General features: G+C 49.8%; 1 protein-coding gene across 1 annotated transcript in view; it reads left to right on the forward strand.

Moving 5' to 3' along the window:
- The first annotated feature begins 7,038 nt into the window (after positions 1–7,038).
- Positions 7,039–13,486, forward strand: part of MED28 (mediator complex subunit 28) — a 175,001-nt gene continuing 168,553 nt past the window's right edge. Inside the window, exon 1 of the mRNA XM_086964053.1 lies at positions 7,039–7,385. Within this exon, the coding sequence (XP_086820179.1) occupies positions 7,239–7,385 (147 nt within the window). The 5' untranslated portion in view covers positions 7,039–7,238. The remainder of the gene's footprint in view (positions 7,386–13,486) is intronic.

Raw genomic sequence — 13,486 nt, forward strand, 5'->3', positions numbered from 1 at the left:
CTGTAGTAGCGCTCCAGGTCTGGAGCAGCCAGACCTCCCTGCTCGTATGGCAATTGTAACACCTTCCATTGCACTCTAGGTTGCTTTCCGGCCCACGCCAGTCTCACTAGTAATTTGTTCATGGTCGCGAAGAAAGCCTTCGAAAGGACCATCGGGAGGTTATTGAAGAGAAACAGAAGTCTCGGGAGGATTACCATTTTCATCATTGCTATTCTGCCCATCAGCGACAGCGGAAGCTTGATCCAAAGCTCCACGTCGTCCACAAGTTTACTGTAGGCAACCCCGTAGTTCTCCCTTATCATCACATCAGGATCTGTATGGAGCATGATGCCCAAATACCTCACCGGTTCTGTGGTCCATTGGAGCGGGTAATCCATCTCGAAAGGCTCGGTGATAGGGGTCAGCGGGAAGGCCACTGATTTTGGCCAGTTGACCTTTAGTCCCGAGAGTGCGCCAAACCTCACCACCTCCCTCAAGACCGAAGACAAGTTATTGGCCGGGTCTCTGATGTACAACAGAGTGTCGTCCGCGTACGTGGATATGCCAATCTTGTAAGTAGGGTAGCTGATGGCTTCATAGGAGTGGTATTCCCGCATTGCGCACGCCAGTGGTTCCGCCACCAGTGCATATAGTAGCGGGGAGAGGGGGCACCCCTGTCTCGTGCCTCTGCTAATGGCGATCGGCTCCGAGACCGCGTCCCCCAGCCTGATCCTCGCCGTAGGCATATGGTAGAGCGCGCCCAGGAGTTGGAGGAATAGCTCCCCCAGTCCCAGCCTCTTCAGCACCCTACGCATGAAGGGCCACTCCACAGAGTCAAAGGCCTTCTCCATATCGAGGAAGACCGCCATGGCTTTAGTATCATGCCTAGTGTGCTGCATGGCTCCCATGACAGTGCGGATGTTGTAAGTGAGGTTCCTAGCTGGGATAAACCCTGCCTGTTCCGGGGCTACCAACTCCGGTGCTACCAGTGCCAGTCTGGTCGCCAGGACCTTAGCATAAAGCTTAGCGTCCACATTCAGTAGGGAAAGGGGGCGGTACGACCCTGGAAGATCAGGAGGCTTGCCCGGCTTCAAGATTGTGACGATGAGCGCCTCTCTCATCGAGGGCGGCATAGCGCCGTACTCGCATATCTCGTCAAAGAGGGTGGAGAGGTAAGGCAACAGCTTGTCCTTGTATGCCTTATAGAATGCCACCGTCAGTCCGTCAATCCCGGGCGCACTTTCGGACCTCATGGTGTCTAGCGCGTCCGATATCTCCTCACGGAGTATAGGGGACATCAGGAATTCCCTCTGCCAGTTCTCGAGGAACGGCATCTTAATGTAGTCTAGATAGTTGTCAATTTGGTCTTCCACCCCAGTGATCTTGGTAGTATACAGGTCCTCATAGAATCTCCGAAATTCCGCTAGAATGTCATCCTCCGTATTGACCCTCTCCCCTCCCGGGGTTTGCAGTTCCGGGATTGTCTGCCTGCGCCTAGTGCCCTTCATTATCCTAGCCAGCAGTGCTCCAGGCCGTTCTCCTTCTCCATAAGAGCGCGCTGTCGCGTACTTTCCTAGATGTCTAACCTCTCTATCCGCCTCCTCCTGAAACTCTTTCAGTAGGCCCTGCAAGGACTCATTCCCGAGTGGCGTCGGGTCCAGTAGCTGGCGGCGTTCACAGTCCGCGATCTGCCCCTCAAGATACTTAAGCCTGTTCCTAATCGCTTTGAGGACACTGGAGTGTTTTGCCATGACTACCCCCCTGACGTACACTTTGAATGCCTCCCAGACTGTACCAAAAGTGTCCACTGAGCCTTTGCTAGTGGCGAAATAGATATCTATGTCCTCCCCCAGGTCAGCCCTAAACGCCTCATCTAGTAGTGAGTATGGCGGGAAGCGCCACGTGAACGGAGGGATCCTCTGCTTGGGAGTGGTCAGTACTAGAACTACTGGGGAGTGGTCCGACAGGGTGCGGGGGAGCACCTTGCAGCCCCTAACCATGGGGAGCAGCGTGTGTGTGGATAGCCAGTAATCTATCCTGGTATGGATGTTATGGTACGCGGAGTAGTGTGTGTATCCCCCCTTGTCGTTGTGCCTATCTCTCCAAACGTCTACCAGCCCTAGACGCAACATTTCAGCCTGCATCTGCAGAGCGGCCGCCGCCGGGCGCCGGGGGGGGCCCGCCGACCTATCCATCTCTGCATTAAATGTGAAGTTGAAGTCCCCCCCCCAAAGCATTCTATCAGCGGGGCATGCAGCGCAGTGGTCCGCCACTGCCGCATAGAAGTCAGGGGAGTCGTAGTTCGGGCCATAGATATTCATGATTAGCATGTCGTGGCCCTTGCCTACGCACCTGCTCAACACAAACCTTCCCTCCGGGTCTGCTTTCAGTAGTGTGAGAGACAACTTGGATTTCGGGTTGACCCACGTAAGAACCCCCCTTGCGTGTGTGGTGAAGCCCGCGTAAGTGGCGTTACCCTGGAGCCCCCTGTGCGTGAGCATCTTGCTGGTGTCGGGCAAGTGAGTTTCCTGCAAAAGCGCCAGGTCTATGTGGTGTCGGAGTAGGTACTGCAGCACCTTGCGGAGTTTGCGGTAATCATTTAGCCCCCTAACGTTCCATGTAACAGCCTTGAGAGTCTCTGTGTCACTCAGTAAGTCATCATGTGAAGCATCAACCATTGTCCCTAAAGAAGCATATCAATGTCAAAGCCCCACCATACATCACCCCCCTCCGTCCGCAGCATCCGCCTACGCCCTCCGAGGTGCACAACATTTCAGAGCACAGTTTGGACCCCCCCCCGAACAGTTCTGAACCCATAACCCCCATCTCCCCCCCCACCCACAGTCAACCAACCCCAACCTGGTGTGACCGAGTCCTCCAACTCTCGCTTCCCCCCGCCTCCCACAGTCACCCAACCCCCAACCTGGTGTGACCGAAGTTCCAGTGCCCCTCCCCCCACCCACACTCCAGCCCATGTAACAATTCCCCAAACCAGCTCGATCCAAGCCGTAACCGCAGTATGCGCTGGGGCAGAGGTAGCCTGTGTAGTCCTGTTGTCGTCCTCTTCCCTACTAGGACTATCAAACAGTGTCCTTCCGCTTGCCCCTCCGCCAGCGCCACGTTAACAAGTTTTAGCAGTGTCTTCGAAGCTCCACATTTCACCAATGTGTGCGAGTTTTCACCCCTCCTCCCCCCCACACCCAGATTCTCCAGTACCCTCCTGTGTCTCGCATTTGGGAGCCAAGTCCTGCCTAGGGCAGTTCCAGTAGTGCAAGCGCAGCCCCCCGGAGGTCCCAGTACAAAACACACAACTCTCACCCACAGTTCAACGTGTAGTAGTCCAGGGCCTGCGGCAGTGCGCTCCGAGCGGTTATCTCCCTTCAGTCCAACGAGGGGAATCGGGGGTGCTGAAGCAACCGGTGAAACTCATTGCACTGCATGCCGCCCTCTGTTCCTCAGTCTTGTTCCTCGAGGTCCCCATTACTGTTCCGCTCCGCCGTGTGTGGACTCGGACTCCCCCGGGTATCTTTCATCCAAACCTTCAAGGATTTTTGCAGTTCTTTGGGATCCGTGAAGAAATGCGAGTGCCCCTGCCTGTTGATGCGTAGTCTCGCGGGGTAGAGCATGGCGTAGTCCAGGCCCAGGTCTCTGAGTTGCTGTTTGTATGGAACAAATCTCCGTCTCTCCTCCTGGACCTTCGAAGTGAAGTCAGGGTATAGCGATATGTCCATTCCTTCGTACTGTAGTTTGCCCTTTTCACGGGCCGCTCTGAGGGCAGCGTCTCTATCCCTGTAATTTAACAATTTCGCTATAATCGGCCTCGGGTTGGCGCCCGGGGGAGGCCTCGGGCCGAGGGTGCGATGGGCGCGTTCCACTATAAACATTGGCGAGAAGGTGTCGTCCCCTAGCATCGTCTTCAGGAGCTTTTCAATAAACAGTTCCATTTTGCCCGTTTGGGTCGACTCGGCCACACCCGTGACGCGGATGTTGGAGCGCCGGGAACGCGCCTCCAAGTCCTCCGACTTCTCCTGGATGACCTGAAGTAATCTACCAAATTGTTTACGGTCAGAGTCCCACTCGGTTTGCGCCTCCTCCGCCTCAGTGAGTCGGCGCTCTGCCATGTCCAGCCTCTCCGCGTGCTTGTCCACTCTTTCTGTCATCCGGTCCATCCGATATGCCAGCGCATCAATCTTGCTTCCAATGGCCGACATACCCTCCTGCAGCCCCTTCTCCATAGTGGTAAGCATCTCTTTTATCTCGGCGCACAGTGAGGGACTCTGGTCACTAGCCGCGTTCGGAGACTGGGCAGCCGGTTGTTCTGGTTCCTTCCGCCTACGCTGCTCGAACGTCAGCTTCGTTTGCGTCCGGTCTCCCTTGACCATCGTGAAGTTTTCGGGGAGGCAGTGGCCCTCTCTGACGGGGGCCTCACTGTATGCCAGAGCTCCGTGCGTGCACCCTCGATGGCAGTGAGTGGCTGCAGTGGTGCTGTAGGCAGGGCTGCGTATGGAGTGCAGCCTGCTGGGGCCCGGTGTTGCCACTGATGCTCGTGGATGTCCTCAGGTATGGCAGGTAGGTCGCCCTCCATTACCTCCAGTATGGCCCAGGGCAGTAACAGAAGTCCGTTCTCGCGGGGGGAGTCCCCAGCTCTCTGGAGGCTGCTCGCTCCCTCAACAAGCCCAGCTCAACTCAGGTGTGGGGATGGAAGTCTGTCTGGGGCCCGGGCCGATCCTGTCTCTGGGGTGCACTGTGGTCACCACGTGGTCCGCAACCGGCCCTGCAGTCGCACCGGTGCCTCCCTCGTCGCTCCCGCCGGCTCACGGGTGTGAGTCAGCACCTCCGGTGCGTGGGTCCAAAGCGTGGGGCTTCCGGTGGGCCAGCCTCCGGTAAGCGTCGTCCGACCCCCAGCCGTCCGCTCGCCTCTGCCGCACGTCGGGTGACGTCGCTCGGCCTCGCCAGTTGGGAAAGGCCGGGGATTCGGGCCTGGTCCGGCGTCAGTAGAGTAGTCTGGCAAAGTAGGGCTTCCCTAGCCCGAATTCCGCCCAAATTGCAGCCGGAGGTCCGTTAGGGATAGTGGGGACGACGTCCGCTGAATATTGGTGTGTGGCACTGCTTTTAGAGGATCTATGCCGGATAGGTGTCGGCGCTGGCTCGGAGCTTCGCTCTTACGCGTCCGCCATTGACGCCGGCTAGCTCCGCCCCCCCCACTTTAACTGACTTTTACGCACCATTGACAGTGCATTGGTGCACGCCGCACTTTCCGTGCTGCACCCGTCTCCTGTGGGCTACTCCCGACTTCATCATTGCTAGTCCTGACTGCTCCCAGCGAATCTCTAGGCCCTAGGCCTAACCATTGTTCGATAAGTGTTCCTTATACCACTTTTTTAGTATATGGTCTGAGTGGCCACCCGCCCTCATCCATAATTGTGCAACTTTATATGTCTAACAGTGCTTTTGATTTAACGCTTGTGCCCCTTTCCTCATAAAGAGTACTGGGGAGTAATTTAGAAATAAATACATATATTTTTATAATATATACTTGTGTGGTGTCCTTTCATTTGATTACAGGATTGTATGTGGTAAAACAGCTCGCTTAACACGACCTCTTAAGTTAAGCCTTTAAGGCTGCTTAGTCCATGCTACCACTAGGATAGCTTGTCTAACAAGGTTGACTTACAACCTGACATCTTTGGGGTTTGTTTGGACTGATACCAAGTGGTTCCAGAATTGGAAACACTACATATCAGGCCAACTTCTCACAGACCTTAATGCACACAACTCCGTGTGTGCCTCAGAAGACGGGCGGCTTGGTCCTAGGCCATGCTCGCCCATCCTAAAAGCAGCTGTGTTTGCTCATTATTCTGTGAGAGGATATCATTTGGAGCTGTTGTGGGTTACAGATTTGAGAAAAAACTTATTTTTCAACTACCAAACTTTAAAGGGAATGTATTCAGTTGGGAGATAGTGTCTGCAACAACACCCTGAAGGCCTGGCAGAACGACCACTGCAAGAACCCCAGCAATGGTCAGAAGATCATGCTGCGTAAATATGTAAAATATATTTGTGCAACCTTAATCGCTTCAACTTTTCTTAAAATGTAAACTTGAGTTAATTTGCGTCTTGTATATATGTAACTCTAACCACTGGTATCTGTAGTAGATATATGCACTTACTACCATTCTTATGTGAGTTTAGAGTTTTCTCTGTTTGTATCGTTTATGTAATTCATCTTGGCTTTAATTGGGATAAAAAAACTGGGTGGGTCTCTCATAGAGGCGTGACAGGTGTTATTAATGGTGTGGCCTAAAACACTTTAGCTAAAACTTGTGCTTATCATAGTTTGCCACCAACTGGTATTTTGCCGCTTCTGTCCATACATCCAGATATATAAAACAAGTAACATTACACCTACAAGCCAGGACTATTGGCTTTGTCAATGGTTGTAAATTGCATAAGATAAACAAGTAACAACTGTGACTTCGTTGTATATAATATTGTAAATGCTTCAGTTCTTGTAGGCCAGGTTGTGTCGAGGCTCGAGGTGCCAACGTTCTAGCTGAGAAAGCAGGTTCGTGCCTGACCTCAGCTTAACATCCTGTGATTCAAAAAATTAATATGCCCTTGTGTACTGGTGCTACTGTAAATCGCTCCAATTACTTCGGCCGAGTTTGAGCTTTATAAAACTGTTAAAATACTTGTCTCTTTGAAGTTTAAGCAGAGAAGGGTGATACTACTGAAAGTTTCTTTTTTTTCCACCCCAAGAGTGAGGAGAAAAATAGAGTGCCGAATAGGAACCCCTCTCATCCCCTGCTTTTAATAACATCCGGTGCTGAGCACTGGGATGTCCCGGACCACTTAAAGACCTGTAATTGATGTACTCTTAAGTCAAAGTGTAATGTAACTTGTTCTATTGTAAAGAGCTCTGACACCTTCGGGTAAAGTACACCCTATATAAAAATGCATAAATAAACCGCATGACTATTTAACAGGACTGGTGATGAGCACCAAATACCCAACAAAATATTTCCACGACTATGAAACTACCCGATTAAATTATTTGCAATGCACGCTTCTCTAGCAACGAGGGATAGATACTCTTTTGGCGCAGACGTTTTAGCTCCACCTTCTCCTATTCTCGCTCTGTACAGAATTCTAACAAATCAGAACGAGACCGTCGTGCTTGACACGTGATGCCGAGTCTGTGCTGGGAACGGGGGCGGGTGAAGCTCTAGTAAAAGCTAGCCACGCCTTTACCATACAACATGGCGGGTTCTCTGAGCGGAATGTTTACAGCTCAGGGAACCGGTGTACAGCCGGGAGGTCTGCCTCCAGCTGGGCTAATTTCCACACCGCCCGGCCCCAGAAGCGCAGGAAATACGCTTGTAGACGAACTGGAAGCGTCATTCGAGGTAAGGCAAACTATATTGTTACGTTTGTTTTTTTTAAGCTATACCGGTGTTGCACTACGTTTACGCATTCCTCCTGAAACTTGACTAAGCAAGCCACCAAGGGTATTCAGGGTCACGTAAGTTCTATTCTCTTGTTCCTTTGTTTACTCGTACTTTAGTGGATCAAAGACTGAAAGCTATGGAGCTCTCCCAGTTTGTGCTTTTTATTTATGCGATTTTATATAGCGCGGACTTTACCCGAAGGTGTCAGAGTGCTTCAAAATAGGAACAGTAATGATACATGAGGAGGAAATTACAAGTGAACAAATTACAAAAGCAAACGTTAATTTACATGAGACAAAAGTGACTATAGTGAGCAACCAAAATACAAGAGGTAGCAATCGGTACATTACAGGAGGAAAAAGTGATATGTGTGCAGGTTACAAAAGCGTACAAAGTACAAGTAGAGGTATAATACTGCAATAAATGGCAGACACTCCAGCACAAGAACAAACGTTACGTAGGCAATGGTGGCACTTGTGCAAGTATCTAAAGCAAACAAAATGTGAGAGGTAGCAAACAGTGTGTTACAAGAGAAAAGTGACGTGTGCAAGTTACAAAAATACCAAACACAGGTACAAGGATAATACTGCAATAAATGGTAAACACTCCAACCACAAGAACACACTGGGAAGGCACTTCCATAGTCATGGAGAAAAGAATTTTCAATAATGGGATGTCTTCCTTCAGATAATAGTGAGGACGTGAATTCCATTTGGAGGTGTCTTTGGAGGAGGAGAACTTTGAGGTCTGTTTTGAAGGCCTGCGAGGAGGTGGTGGTGGTCTGGAGGTTTAGCGGAAGTGAGTTCCAGATTCTCACTGCGTTGCCTGAAAAGGATTGGGCCATTGCCTATGACTAGCTGGGAGAGATCATTGTTGTTTCGTTTAAGGGCAGGAACAGTAAAATTTATGTTGTCATTTCCACTAGGACATTGTCATAGCGTTGATTCTACCTCATGTCCCTGTGATGGTGTGAGCACTCAGGATGATTTGCACTTTTTATTTTTCTGTAAATTTTATTCTGTGTACATAAAATGGTTTTTAACTCCGTATTTTAAAAAATCCAGACCACTGACCCTTCAAGACTCATATAACATGTTAATTGCCTTGGATAGTGATGAACTGACTTTTCGCGTCAGTTCTTTTTTAAGACTGGCTATACGAGCACGCAAAACGATGGAAAACCCATGAGTATGATAAATCAGCTTTGTTAACATTACTATGGAAATTAGCATATTGTTTTTAAAACACATTGTATTGTCACCTCATAAAAGGGTATGTTATATGTATATTGATTTTTAATTACTATCTGTATGTTTAATTACTTTATGTTTGTTGATGAATTATGTTTGGTACTTTTATGAATTTTAAGGAATTCGAATAAAGGTCTTTTGAACTTGAACTTGATTGGGCCATTGATCTTTCCTTCTTGAAAGTGGGAGGTTCACGCAGTAAATTTTCCGCATTACGAGATGTTCTAGAGACTCCAGAGAGTTTCAGTTTATTCACCAGGTAGCGAGGAGAGGAGGAGTGCAAGGCTTTGTGGCTGATAACAGGCAGTCTTGTAGATAGCTCTAGCCTCGAGTGGGAAGCCAGCGAAGGGTGGATAACAACAGTGAGATGTGGTCGCTTCTTTTGGCCCCAAAAATGAAACGTGCTGCTGAGTGGAGGACAGATTTAAGGGGGGACAGGTGGGATGTGGGGAGGCCAGTAAGAAGAGAATTGCAGTAGTCCAGTCAGGAGAGGACCAGTTATTGCACCAGGGTTTTAAGGTCATGCTCCGGGAATAAGCAACAAATTCCCCAAAGAAGGCGCAGTTGGTATCAAGCAGACTTTGCAATGGAATTGATGTGGGGTATTAGATTGAGTTTTTTGTCGAGTATGACACCAAGGGATTTTGCGCTGTCGACAATGATGGGTTTATTGTTAAGTAGATTCATCTGGTCCACCCATGATTGAACCGGGGGAGGAGAAAGTGAGGAGGAGAGAAGGAGGAATTAAGTTTTGGAGGGATTCAGAATCAGTTGATGAGTTGACATCCAGTTTTGAATGGAGTCGAGAGTCGAGCTTAGGATGGCGAGATCGTGAGTGGAGGCAACCTTGAGGTAGATTTGAGTGTCATCTGCGTAGAGATGATAGTGGATCCCGGATTTACTTAGGAGATTTCCCAGTGGTTCTAGGTAGAGATTGAACAATGTGGGTGCAAGTATAGAGCCTTGAGGAACACCTTGACCTACCCCCAAAGGAGATGGAAGACTGTTCGCTATTTTGATAATTTGGGATCTATCAGAGAGGAAGGAAGCAAACCAGTTCAGCACAGTGCCCTCCATGCCCATTCTCTGTTGCAGAGTGTTGAGGAGAGTGTTGTGATTGACAGTGTCAAAGGCTACAGAAAGGTCAAGGAGAATTAGTAGACAGAACCCCCCCCGAGTCGAGTATCCTCAGCGCGTCATCAACCACTTGCAATAGGGCTGTTTCAGTGCTGCAGTTTTGGGTGAAGCCGGACTGACAATTGTCAAGAAGATCATTGTCCTTGATATGACGAGAGAGTTGTTTCTCTACACATCTTTCCGTGATCTTCGCAAGAAAGGGTAGGTTAGTGATGGGGCGGAAGTTGTTGAGGTCATTCGCATCAGCAGTGTTTTTTTTTTATCTCAACGTCTGTTTTTATTCTAACCCCAAAAGGGAGTACGCAGGAGAAAAGGAGGGGTGACCTGCCCAGTTTTGAAGGAGACAGGAAGGGAGCCTTGACGGAGGGAGAGGTTGACCAGAGTGATCCAATAGGGAAGAGAATGGGAATAGAAGTCAATGGCAATGGCACTGGGGATGGGGTCAAGAGAATGGTTGGAGGGCTTTGTTTCGAGGATGCAATTGAGGAGGGCATCGTCAGAGATGGGGGTCAAAGTTCTGCCAAATGGCTAAGGATTTGCGCTCCTCTGGAGGGGTAGGATGAGCGACCTGAGCCACTAGGGATTTCACTTTTTTCGTCAAAGAATATAGCATAATCCGCTGCTTTCTTTGTAGAATCCTCCAGCTTGGAGGTTGGGGGAGAGCAGTTAGGAATATTGATGAGATCGAATAGTTTTTTGGGTCTTTATTTGGCTGAGTCAAGGAGGGTTCTGAAGTGCGACGCATTCCCAAGGAAGATGCTCTTGTGGTACTTGGATCTTGCTGAACGAAGTGTGGCCAAATTATCGGTGGAGGGCGCTTGCCTCCATTGTATCTCCAGGAATCTTAGCTGCTTCCTTTCTTCATAGAGGGATTTGTTGAACCAGGGTGCTGAGGGAGTGGGACTAATCTTTTTGTTTTGAAGAGGAGCGGCGTTATTGATTTCGACTGTGAGGCATTGGGAGGTGAGTTCGTCAACATCTAGGTTCGGGTCTAGCCTTGGAAGTGATAACAAAGCTGATTCACAGAGGGAGCCAACGTCAATATTTTTAGCATCACGGAACCAGGATGTAGCCCTCTTAAGTTGGCCAAGAGTTATAGAGTGTGACAGGTGAAGAGAGAATGGGATGAGGAGGTGGTCAGACCAGTCTACTTGAATCTGGGTAGTGATAGAAAGCATGTCTGCTTTAGAAATGACAAGGTCCAGGATTGAGCCCTTAGAGTGTGTTGATTCTGTGCAGTGTTGGATAAGATCGTTTGCGGAGAGTAAGGTGGCCAGCGAGTGCGCAGAAGAGTCTTGCGGTAAGCCCCAGTGGAGATTAAAGTCACCCACGAAGGTCTGATTGTCACTTTTAGAGTATTGGTCGCTAATGAAGTCAGTGAGTTCCTCCATAAACGAAGGGCCGCCGCTACAAGGCGGGCGGTAAATGACATGGAGTCTGAGGGGTGAGCGGTGGTGCAATTTGAAGCTCAAGAGAAAGGCATTCAAAAGTGTGGAAGAAGCTGATAGGAAAGGCCTTCAGTTGAAGGGAGTTTCTAAAGATGACTGCAACACCTCCCCCAACGCTGTCAATTCTGTCATTCCTAAGTATAGAATAGCCTGTGGGTAATAGGAGATCAAAGATAGAATGAGCGGTATCGTTGAACCAGGTGTCTGTGATGAAGAGCATGTCTATATTGTGAAAGGTGATGGTATCGGAGATTTCAAGTTTGTGTTTTACTGCTTTACTCGATGGAAGCAGGAGGGGGTGGAATTGAGGGTGGAAGGCAGGGACAGGTGGGTGGACAGGAGGAGAGTTGGGGTATAGGGTTCAAAAGTGGGGAAAAGTGGAGGTTGAGAACGGGAGTTGGTGAATCAGAGGCGAAGGGAGAGTTGTCTTTGTTGGTGGTGCAAGAAGGAAAGGAATTAAGGACAAAGTTAGGGGGAGATGGGTGCGGATCAAGGCGGTAGGGTAGAAGGAGAGGGGAGGACTGTATGGAGTCATGGGAATGTAGGAGGTTTGGGAGGAAAAGAGGGGAGGTGGTTGAAGTGGTCCTGTCATCTAGAAGAGATGGCTGTGAGGGAACGGGCATCTGGCAGAGTGAGGGGGGTTGGGAGAAAGGGAGGTTGAAGAAAGGAAGTGGTTCTGCCGGGCCAGAGGGAGGGAAAGGGAAAGGGTTACCAAGGGGGGAAAGGGGGTTGCACAGCATAGCAGGAGGAGTGGGGGGAAGGAGAGAGATGCAATGGGTTTGTGGAGAAATCGGGGTGAATAACGAGGGGAGGAGAGGGTAGAGGAGAGGGGGGGGGAGGTAGGAATAAGGGGAGCGTAGGGAAAGTTAACCGGGGGAGAGGGTTGGAGGAGAGGTGGACTCAAAAGGGGGGTGGCAGGTAGGAATATGGGTGAGAAGAGCTTGAAGTACCGGGATGGTGAAGATTGGACGAGGAGCGTATTAGTTAGAGGTAGGGCTGAAGTGATGAATGGGGGGCATACTGTGAGGGGGGAGGAATAGGAGAGGAGGGCACAGGGGAGGGAAGAGGGCCTACCTATGCTTCTCGAGGGTGCACCCTAATGGTGTGTAGGGGGGTCAGGGGAGGAGAAAGGGAGTAATGGGTGGAGCTAGATGAAGAGTCAGGGATAACCCGGTCGCAGAGTAGGGAAGTAGGGAGGGGAAGAGGTGGTCAAAGAGCGAGAGACCGGTGCCTTTGCCTTGGATCATGACAGTACCGTTGTTATAGAGTGAGATAGTGAGGTAGCCGTTGAAATCCGCAGAGGGGGACGTTTTTAGTTGTTTCCCATGAGGGATAGAGGAGGAGGAGGTGACGTTAAGGGATTTAAATAAGCTGGTGGACCAAGAGGGGGTGTTGTGAGTGAAGAAGATTAAATCGTTTTTTAGCCTTCCAAAACGACCATTGTAAAATTGATCAACAAAAAGGGAATCCGGGAAACATTCAATAGTGTTATGCTTCAATCGTTTTACTGAAGCTTTAGTCTGGCGGGGGGGATAAATGATTTTGTAGCAATTAGTTCCAGCCTTAACTCATGTGGTGGCCATGTTGGGAAAATGAGACGGAGGAGGGTGGGGAGGGATATGAGAAGGGTGTCACGAGGAGAGCAGTGGTGAGGAGAAGTAAAAGGACATAGAGGGGGCACATATTCCAGACATCGGGTGAAGAGACCAGAACTGATGTGCCGTCAGGGAAGTAAGGTGGGTATTTGTTGGGCCCTTCATCTAGGTATACATGAAGCCTGCTGGCACTAGATAATATTTACAAAGGGAATTGTTTACATATAATAGAACCACCTGGACCACTTTCAGAACCATCACAAAGCAAAATTTGGTCAAAGTAGAACAGATTATAAACGAACACCCAGTGACCACTGGTGATCCCTGTACTTAGCATCAGCCTGTAACAGAAGCACATTCGGCACCAACCGCATTGTACGCCCATAATCTCAACAGACTACTATTGGACCCTAACCTCCTAAGAATCACTAACATTAGGGGCAAAGAGCATGGGGTGGAACAAAAGCTGACTAGCAAGGTCTAAATATGCACGACAACCTAGTCATCAAAAGACCACCTTTAGAGGTACTCAGAACAGGGTGCGTAACTCATACTACATGAAAAACATTTCCTAGCACCACATATCCGTACAAGGGTCTGGTGCCCTACAAACCTCGCAGTCTCCCAGG

The sequence above is a fragment of the Lissotriton vulgaris genome, chromosome 3_2 (assembly GCF_964263255.1).
Source record: "Lissotriton vulgaris chromosome 3_2, aLisVul1.2, whole genome shotgun sequence".
NCBI classification, from domain to species: Eukaryota; Metazoa; Chordata; class Amphibia; order Caudata; family Salamandridae; genus Lissotriton; species Lissotriton vulgaris.